We start from the raw sequence: 11,296 nt of genomic DNA, 5'->3' as shown, positions 1-11,296 counted from the left end.
TCATTAATATTTTCTGTTTGCATTGCTAGTATAACAATACTTCTTGCAAATGTTAATTATTTCTATATTTTGTTCACTGAATTAATTAAAAAGTTTCTTGCAAATCTCTTTTTTTTATAATTTCTAACGGTCATAAACAATAACTATAAAAAACAACAGAGAAACAATTCACATGGATCCTAAACAATTTGATCATATTCCTTTCGGATTCAATATTCTTATTACAAGAAAACAACTAAAGGACACAAAAATCAATGTAAACAGTTTCTTATAACAACACATAAATGTGTGGATCACCATATTTTCTTTATAAATTGAAGCTATAAATAAAACTGGATCATCCCATTTGTGATGAAACTATAAACAGCCGTGAATACTTATATTTCACGTGAGGAGCAATCACAAAGAAAACTGGATCATTTTTCTTCTACTGTAAAAATAAAATCGAATTCTAACCTATGTAAAATGTAATAATACAAAAACTGATTCAGTCTACTCCAAAAGATAAAAAAAATATATAAAAGAATTATGTAACTTTATTCCTCATAAAAAGAAACCGTAAATAAAATTGACCACAAGAGGAGAAACTGTAGATAATTTGATTACTTATAAATAGTAAGTATAAATAAAACAGAATTATTGTACTTTTATATGAGGAGAGACTTTAATTAAGTATTGATAACTTCATTTCTTAAAATAAGAAGCCTTAAATAAAACATAACAATTCTGCTCTATAAAACTGGAAACAAACAACCATCTAAGTGTCTAAGCTGAAGGATTACAAACATTTCAATCAGTACCATATCGAATCTCAATTGACGCTTAAAGTTGTTTTATATGTTTATTTGTTTCAGTGCAGAGCTGCACAGTAAACTGAATTTCAGCATTATAAGTATCGGGGTCTTTCCACCTCTTATTATAAAAAATCTGAAGAATTCTAGCAATTTTTGCAGAGATGAGAGTATTTAAATCGAAGTAAAAAAACAAACAAACAACAACTTAAAATGTTTACAGTAAGCTCTTTAATGTATGTGAAAATTTTAATAACTTTCTAGAAGTAACGACTAAATCTGTAATCAAAACAGAATTAAAATAAAACAGTAGAGGTAACGACAAAGTAAAGTTGAAACAATACCCACAGGAGACGAAAACATGGGGGCAAGGGCCTCTCCATCTCCAGTAGGGGGGCACCATCTACTTCGTCTCTCCTCGTAAGTCTCAGTAGGTTTACGATTGCCACAACTTGACTTTTTATTTTTATTCCAAAATAATTACTCATTATAAGGATAAAAAGATTGTAAAATGAATTTTGTAGTTGGAGATAAAGTAAAAAAAAAAAAAGATAAAGAAATTAATATAAAAATGAAAGATCATAAATTAATCATTCACATTAATTTCGCTCGTATTTCGACCCCAATTACACCAAAAGAAGCCCAAATAATCAATGTTAACCTTAAGCGGGGACACTTCTAATAAGCCCGATTCACCTGGAACTTTGTCCCCACACATTTTGCTTTTGATACTGATAATACATACAATAAGAATACATTTTTCACTCTCATAGAGCGCTGTTGAAATTAATTCAAGTATAACTAGTTGTTATAACCACATTTATAAACTTACTGTGGTAAATAAAATTAAAGAATACAAGTGAAAGTGATCGATTCAATTTGGACACTTTTTCTTCATAATCTTATTTATTTTATAGAAATGTTTATTACTTACTACCTTATGAACATCGTTAATCAATTATAAACGACCAATTAAGCATTCAAAACTATTCAATATTGTGTGTCATAGAAATGTAAATTATAATTTTTATGTACGATTTTTGTCTGTTGTCAAAAGAATACTTACAGAGAACTGTGGACCTGTTGCTGCTTACATAAAAAAATAACAGTATACTTTTATCAGTGGTGACTAAGTGTCTTATGTTCAACAGATTATCCGTATCACCAGCTATGCTATAATCTCGAATAACCGTATTACACACCGTATTAACACAGCCCTTACAGTATTCAATTTTCCGTCACTGACGAATTTTATCAATAATATACTCATCACATCACTTCTTGAGTACTACAGCGGATCACTCTTTACAGCGATTGGATACTATACATCAAACAACGACCAAACACTGGCAGCCAAGAAGTTGTCTGACCGAAATGTAGCCTAGCAACTGACAAAACACAAAAAACAGTTAATGTGCTAAGAATCAGTAGCGAAGGTTTAAATTACAATTATCTTTTCTTAAATATGCTTACAGACACATACAAATGAAGCTCGTATTTGAATAATTTAAGTCTCAAAGTTCTACAGTGTTATAATGTTTTGTATTCTCGTACTTGTATATATATATATATCTAAAACATCGCTAAAGCAAAGGGGCATTGGATATAATAATGCATACGACGGAATATTTACAGACTATATTGACAGAAGACACTAGTGTATGTATCTTCTGTCCGCTTGGTACTTTGAGTCATAGTTTAAAAACGCCGAAATAAAACTGAACGAAACGGTTCCTCAATCGTTATTTCTTTATAACGAAACATAGCTTTAAAGGATCGGAAATAAGAGCATCCACACTGCTTATCGCTTGTGTGTACACGGATTCGTATTTGTTCACTGTTAATAAAAATAGGGATGAATATCTTAAAATTAGCTACAGTAAAACATCAAAATTAGGACCTGAATGTGTGGGGTTTGATTGGATGAACCCAGCTTTGGAGAACCACCAACTTGAGAAAGATATAGTTCCATAAAGTAAATGCTTACATTATACAACATAGACGTGCCAAGTGGTTACTGTTGGTCAAAATAATTACTTATACAATGAACAGACAAGAATACCGCGCGATCCAAGACAGTCTGATCAGTCTAATCCTACTCGCGACTTATAATGTTCGTGAAGTTTTTCAAATCCAGCTCACTATTACATTCCGAAGTGCGAAAGGCGTTGTAAGGTCACACAGTATTTGCGCACATAAATGAACAAAAGCATAGTACTGAAAAAGTCCGTAATTTTGTGATAATTCACCAGCCTTTACATTCTTCAATCAATAAATTATATCAGACAGTCCACGTAGGTACACATTAACATGTGTCTACTCTCACTGGTTCAAAATGTTCCCACTTAAAACTTTTCTACTTCGCAACCAATCCAATTTTTACTGTAGATAGTCACGGGAATACATCAAATGTTTCTTTATGATAAGTCATTTTATTTTGTAGGGTTTCTCCTGATGGCACTTCGGATCTCTCAGTCCATAAAATATCAAGAGAAAACCCATGGTCGGACAAACCTACACATACCACTCTTTGAGATCCTTAATGTCCTTTTTCTTAGGGAGTCTATGTGCTTTTTCTGTTGACTTCAGGATGCCGTTGACATGCTGTTGTCCAGCAAGTAGAGAAGGACTGTTAGAAATAGGATCAAAGTGGTAATTTTTACTTTCATCAATTTTATATGCACCGTCTGTTCGGTTTCTTAGCTTGTATACGATCAAGGCAATTAACACTATAGATATCAAAACGCCTGCAAAGATGCCAATAACTAAAGCGGTGTTGTCGGCAGAACTTTTAGGTTTCTTATTTGGTTTATGTAGGTCTTGGTCATTTTTGTTTACATTTGGAATAGGAACTTGAAACACAGAAGGCGGGTTATGCGTGGAAATGTAACTGTTAGGCTTCCACGTGGTCGTTGCATTCCATGCATTGATTTGAGCATCACCTTTGTTTACCATATTCCAAACACTAGTCGTGGAAGAAGATGGGAGGAGCTGAGGTGGATCTGATGCTGGTTCTCGGGATACAGGTCCTGTTTTATCCGGAATATTATAGCTAAAAGGTGGATTAGTAACGACGACATCCTCTATCCCTGACCCCTCTCCACATCCTTCTTCGTCGTCACACAGTGTCTCATCACTGTGCCTTATTTCTCCTGGTCGTGGACTGGTTCGAAGAGGGGGTTGTGGTGTCGAAAGACGTCGTGGTCTGGAGGTGGGCGGAATGAAGATAGGTGTAATTAGGTCATCACCTGTAAGTAATAATAAAATATACTGTTAACTACTGCCAATCAAAATGTTACAGTGTCAGGAACTGATTCTGGTTAAACCTGAAACGTACACAAATATAGCAGGACTGCAAAATTTGAAATAACTATGCACACTTGACTAACATAGCATTCTGAGTTTCTCGTTATAAAATTTTGGATCATTAAGATTTTGAAAGTGTGGGATAACTGTTGGACTATGAGACATATTTTACATATAACAAGTGATATCAGATATTGGATAACTGATGGACTATGAGACATATTTTACATATAACAAGTGTTATCAGATGTTAGATAACTGATGGACTATGAGACATATTTTACATATAACAAGTGATATCAGATATTGGATAACTGATGGACTATGAGACATATTTTACATATAACAAGTGATTACAGATATTGGATAACCGATGGACTATGAGACATATTTTACATATAACAAGTGGTATCAGATATTGGATAACTGATGGACTATGAGACATATTTTACATATAACAAGTGGTATCAGATGTTAGATAACTGATGGACTATGAGACATATTTTACATATAACAAGTGGTATCAGATGTTAGATAACTGATGGACTATGAGACATATTTTACATATAACAAGTGACACCAGATCCGTGGTTTTTAATTATATGTTTTGATCTTCTCAGGTTTATCTTAGAGGGCGTGACTAGTTCTTCAAAGATGATAGAAGCTTTCTAAAGAGAAATATGTGTTATGACAAAAGAAATCAATGAAGGTCTATCGTGTATAGGTCGGATGTCTTTCAAGATTTAGTTATATGTCACTTACCAAAGAGCCTATTATTTCAATGAATTAGGGGTAGGAGCACCATCAGTTCCAACTCACTTGAGCAAGGAGATATAATTTCCAACATTGAAAAACAGCACAGATTTTGTAGAGCCAATCTAAGTGCATCAGTTTGTAAAGCACTTCAATACCAAGGCAGAAATAACTCAACCGAAAACAAGCCACATGATATCACACAAGAACACTCGGTCAAATAACCCAACACACCAATGGTTTAAGATGTCTGTTTTTTGTGTGACTTAATAGTAGACAAGAAGCCATTTCATGATGGTGCAATATTGATAATGGATGTTGAAGTGTACGCAGACACAAAGATATGGTTGCCATAGAGAAAAATTTCAAAGCAATTGCTTAAAACACCTCTAGAGTCGAGTTAGTAGCAAACAACTGAGTGAAAAAGCTTGTGATCACTTCTCTGAAAATGAATATAAAATTCATGGTATTTTATTTGTCGGATTGGTGATTTACAAAGAAAAGGAACAACCTAATGAAACTATTGCTTATCTCTACCTTCATCACCAAATCCCTAAAAAAGACCACAACAGAAAGAAAAGATAAGGAGAATACTATTCCTACTATTTACCTCTCCTATGTACAAAATGTAAGTGAAAAACTCAAACGTATAGTCAAGAAATTCAACACAGACGTTCACTGGAAATCTTACAAAACAATAGGATCGATCCTGGTCAAAATTAAACAAAAACCCACTAACGAGAAACACAGAAACGTAATCTATGAAATTCCATGTTCTTATAACGAAACATACATTGGAGAAACGAGAAAACAACTCGGAAAAAGAATAAAAGAACACAAAGATAGCACAAGACTAACGAAAACGCAGAATTCAGCTATTGCAGAACATGCTATACGAACTGGACACATTGGAACAAAGCTAGAATAATTGACTCAGGCAAATTTTTGAAAACAAGAAAAATAAAGGAATCTTTCTTCATCAACACAATAAAACCTTCATTAAACAGAGACTCGGGCCTAGAAATCAGCAACTTATGGCTACCATTGGTTGAATCCACACTCAGTCGCTCCACCAATCAGAACCAGGAACAAACAGTCAATCAAAGCACGTCACCTCTATCCATCTGGATACTATATAAGGCCTGTTGCAGTAGTTTCCACAAGCTGACTATCTGAAAAATAGCATTAGGGTTTTCAATGGTGAAATATAATATAAAAATTTGAAAATGGATTGAAAACGGCATTGGGTAGAACCTAGTGGGTTTAAGAACTTAGTGTGAGTAAAATGATTGACATTAAACGTGGTAAATAATATAGCCTTGGTCCTTCTCACACCAACAAGCAGCACAAACCTTCTCCTTCATCTTCTTTCGGCTCTCTTCTTCTCCTTCCTGCTTTCGTCTTCTCACGACTTCGCCGACGCCTATCACTATCCTCAGTGTAGCAAGTGTTATGCACAGGTTCCTCAGACTTTTCCATGTACTGGCTGAATCACCCTTATCAAGTAACAATATCCTTTACCACGAGCGGGATGAAGAGAAAAACTTTTCTGAGCATCCCCGGTTGTTTCCTTTAAATTTAACATTTATTAACTTTTAGGAAAATTTAAACCAAAATTCCCACCATGACTAATGCAGGGTAATCGCACAAGCTGACCTGAAGACGAAAAACTTTAAAAACACTGTCCTCTACACTTGAGCTGCATAAGAAGATTGTATAGTCACCAATATATTTCTACAAGTGTTGCTCTAACAGGCAGTTGCCACCCATTTCACAGTCAACTCAAACAATGGATCACTTAAATCCAGAGCAAACCCTTTTGATTATGTATGACCATCCCCTTCATTTTATTGCTAAAGAAATACAGTAGATACACGCTGGAAAGTTTTGTGAGCCCATGACTGCTGTTATGTTAGAAACCTGAACTCAAAATAAACAAACTTTACAATAATGAAGACTATACAAATAGACCTGTTTATCAAATTAAGTATGAAAACAGCGAGTCTACATATATTAGTGAAACTAGCAGACATCTAAAATTACTGTAAAGGAACATATATAAAAAGTAACCTTTAAACTACAAAAAACAAAGATATTGGGTAGCGAATAAGGCGCACACAAAATATAAATTATGGATGAATTATTAATAAAAATACACAAACCTAACAACTATCTATAAAGAACGCCCACTTTACTTTTATTAAACATCCTCCATTATAAGCGAACATAGATCCTATTTTTTTCGCTTTTATCAACTGAAAAGGATTCGCTGAAGAAGCGAAACATCTTGGTTTAGGATTTCTTTTCTGAGAAGAGCTGAAGGTTTTTCACAAAAACTGCGTTAGCAGGAATTGCTGATTCATCAACCAACCAATCAAAAGACGTACTTATCAGATGTTAATTGACACACTATATCCTACAGAGAAAAGAACAAAGCCAATATGTTAAGAGTAATAAGCTTCCAAAACAGTTTGATGGTTGTGGAATGAAACAGACTGAAAGTTCACGTTAACGTTTGTTAGTGAAAGTTGATCTTAAAACCTTAATATTTTTGTGCTCGATACGAATATCAGATTTCCAGCTCTACACAAATTCTATCTTGTGCATGGTGAATACCTATGTACGTAAGATTGTTGTGTTTTTTGAATTTCGCGCAAAGCTACACAAGGACTATCTGCGCTAGTCGTCCCTAATTTAGCAGTGTAAGACTAGCGGGAGGGCAGCTAATCATCACCACCCACCGCCAACTCTTGGGCTACTCTTTTACCAACGAATAGTGGGATTGATCGTCACATTATAACGCCCCCACGGTTGAAAGGGCGAGCATGTTCGGTGTGACGGGGATTCGAACCCGCGATCTTCAGGTTGCGAGTCGAGCGCCTTAACCACCTGACCATGCCGGCCATGTACGTAAGACACATAATTGTACTAGCAAAGAAACATCTTGAGATTAACCACGAGTTTTCAAACAAGAAGGTTATAACTGGAAAGAATAAGTACTGTTTTTTGTTTGTTTGTGTGTGTGTGTGTAATTGCCATTGATCAGGAACACCAGTAGAACAATAAATGTGTCCAATCCTGGCCAAAATGTTTGCATACTGTTCTATATTGATGTTATTGTCTACATACACGGGGTAGTTATTAAATTCCAGAGAAGGTAGTGTATGATCGGACAAACATGTACGAGTTTTTATTCTAGACTGTACAAGTTGTTTTGAACATTTGTTCGTCAAAACACACATACACACGTTTTGAGTAAAAGGGTGTGCTCTTGGTATAATATTTCTCCAAACAGATCAACGCTTTGTTCGGACAATTTCTCTGTACTTAGTGTAGAGTCATGCCTCGTCACGTGGCAGAAGATATAGAGCGTCAAATTCTTCAACTGTCCAGAAATGGCATGAAGCAAACTGACATGGGCAAAACAGTAGGATGCCCATAATGTACTGTATCCAGAATCCTCAAACGACATCGGACTACAGAAAACGTTGTTTCAGGAAATCTACTGAGTAGACACCGAAAAACTATTGTCCGTGTTTTGATCAGGTTAACACGTCAAGATCGAAAGAAGTCTTGCAACACCTTACGACGGGAATGACATAAACACATTAACTCCAGGGTATCCATAAGAACAATGAATGGGAGACTGACGAAACAAGGTTATTCTGCAAGAATGGCTACTTGCAAACCGATGTTAACTAGAATTCACTGCTGTCACCGTGTTACTTGGGTAAGGCAGCATACCAACTTACAGTTAGGACACTGGCGACATGTCATCTCTTCAGATGAGTCCGATTTCTGGCTTGTTGAAGCTGATGATAGGATTCGTGTTCGTCGTTTGCTTAGAGAAAAGATGAGGGAAAACTGTCGTTCCCACATGAAACACACAAGAGGTGGTACAGTACATGTTTGGGCAGCTATTCATCATGGTGGAAAAACTGCTCTCCATATCCTCAGGGAAACGTCAATGGCGCCTCCTACAGGCATCATATGGAGATGATAATTCTGCCATATGCTAGGGCAAGGTTTGACAATAACTTTGTGTTCCAGGATGACAATGCCACTCTCTACAGTGTGCATATTGTACAGGATTATCTCGAGCAGAAGGACGTTACAAGATTGCAAAGTCTCCAGATTGTAATCCCATTGAGAACTGTTGGGCGCAGAATTAAGCTGGAAAATTGCTAATCACGACTCTAAACCAGCTACTGTAGTTGAGTTGCAGCGCCTTCTAGTGACAAGTTGGGATGAAATCACGGTGGATTACATCAATAACCTAATCGACAGCATGCCACATTACCTTGTGGAAGTTATTAGAGTACGAGGATGGCCAAGCAGTATTGAATGTTTAATATGATCTGATATAAGGTTCCAGACGCTATATATAATAATTTGATGTTATATTTCGTCATTATATATGTTTTGGTAGGGTTTTGTTGTGAGAGATGAATTTCACATTTTTTTTACAGGTGTCTGATAAAATTGTTTTCTTTTCTAATAAATTTTTCATGATGATTATAGAATCTGTCTCACTATACAAATTACAGATTAAAAGGATTTAAAAACTAGGTTACGATCAATAACAACTTTTATGAATGATCAGATGGTGAATTGTACAGTTCCAATATACAGTCTCTGGATTGGAATTATGCTGTTTGTCTTCAACAGTTGTAAAATCAAGACAGAAAAGTCATCTAAACTGAAACTAGGAATATCTGCCTTGTTTGCAAAGCTTTATATTGACTGTTAATCCAGAAGTGCGAGACCTTGCTTACTTCTTTATACATGAGAACTAGTCATATCCTCTCTTTACTTCAGATGCAGAGAAGTTAATCATAAGAAATAAAAATGATCTGTTATCCTGTTTGAAGTGTGGTCATGAAATTAACCAGTGTGTCCATACCTGTTATAGCTCCGGCAACTATTCTTCACAGGCTAAAATAGTATTTATTGAGATATTTTCAAGAATATCCAAAGAAATATTTGATTCTTATGTCTTTTTTAAATTGTAGAAATGTTACTATGTCATCAATGTGTGAGAAACATATGCTTGTATTAACTAAAAAAGCTACAAGTCATGATAAATGTGGTCAGAGTACCAGATGCAAGGGAGCTTTTAAATAGCCCATTCCAGGTTACTGGAACAACTTTCTGCAGGTGAATGAGAACCAAGTGGAGCTTTTCAAGTATCTCTCAGCTTATATCATCATGATGAAAAGAAGATGAATTAAGAAAATGTGCTGTGCTTGCCAGGATGAGATACTACATTTGTTAGCAGATTAGGCCATGTCACTAGCATTGGTGAAAAATGGGTAAATTGGAATCTTAATATTTTCTACTGACTTCATGCAGTTGCTAAAGATAAGCTATGGATAGCAATTGGAACAGGCGCTCACTTGAGCGATCTTGCAATCTATGAAGATGCTTGACCCTTTGGACCACAGAAATCCAATGTGATATTATTCTTTTAGGTTATGACTAATTGTGACTCTATGTCAGTATTTGTCTTTCACGGCAAGAAGACTTGTTAGTGTACTTGAAAACGTTTATCCCGATGTCACAACTGAATACAGTCCTGTATGCCAAAAAAAAAAAAAAATGTACGTGGAGATAGCTTTACTTAAGCGATTTGTAATCTTTTGGCACAACTACACCAACATGAACAAGGAAGTGAACAGAGTGAGAAAACACCCGTGTGCACAAAATGGAAGATCCATGGAAAGGATTTCTACAACAAACGATGACTTGATTGAAGAGAAAAACTTACTGAAGAGGATACGTGTGAGGAGCTAAGCTCACAAATAGCAAGAGCTTCCTAATAAATGGTAATGACGAAAAACAATATGGACCAGTTTTCTAGAAGTTGCATAAACTTGCTATTAACATGTATCGTTCAAGAGCAAGTTAAGTTGTGGTCACAGATACAGATGTGTCGAAAGTGTCTTTGTCATGTGCAGCACAGTGTGCTACAATAGCTGTAAGATACACTGTGTATACAAAGCAAAACCACTGAAAAAGTTGTACACGGCTCTGGTTGAAGGATTGGAATGGATTTGTTGTGGGCCTCTAACTAGCCACCTCTAGGTAATGAGTCTTGGATAATAGATTCGCGTATTTTAAAAAACAAAATTTATAATGCTATAATATTAACGATGGCCGCAGAAAATAGGGTTTGACAGACATTTGTTAGTAAAAAACAGCATTTAATTACTATATGTTGAAAACTGTTATGATAAAAAGTAACTGATTCTATAAAATTAGCTTATGTTGATAGTGTAAAAAACAACTGTACTGTTTTGTTTTATATTAGATTTATGATTTGATTCGAAACAATCGAGAACACTATTTAGTTCCTTGATATCTTGAAAATATTATTCCAATTATGCCCTTGCCAAAGTGCACAGTGTGCTAATTTAGTTTATTGTGTTCAGGCGGGCACAAAGAAT

General features: G+C 35.3%; 1 protein-coding gene across 2 annotated transcripts in view; it reads right to left on the bottom strand.

Annotated features, from left to right (window-relative positions):
• Nucleotides 1-306: 306 nt before the first annotated feature.
• LOC106464253 (neurexin-1-like) overlaps nt 307-11,296 on the bottom strand; it is a 178,019-nt gene continuing 167,029 nt past the window's right edge. For both annotated transcript variants that reach the window (XM_022391965.1, XM_022391966.1), the window contains exon 18: nt 307-4,039. In XM_022391965.1, coding sequence (XP_022247673.1) covers nt 3,306-4,039 — 734 coding nt within the window. In that variant the 3' untranslated portion in view covers nt 307-3,305. The remainder of the gene's footprint in view (nt 4,040-11,296) is intronic.

The sequence above is a fragment of the Limulus polyphemus genome, unplaced genomic scaffold (genome assembly GCF_000517525.1).
Source record: "Limulus polyphemus unplaced genomic scaffold, Limulus_polyphemus-2.1.2 Scaffold1599, whole genome shotgun sequence".
NCBI lineage: Eukaryota > Metazoa > Arthropoda > Merostomata > Xiphosura > Limulidae > Limulus > Limulus polyphemus.
The sequence above is the reverse complement of the archived record's forward strand: the minus strand, read 5'-3'. Positions and strand labels throughout refer to the sequence as shown.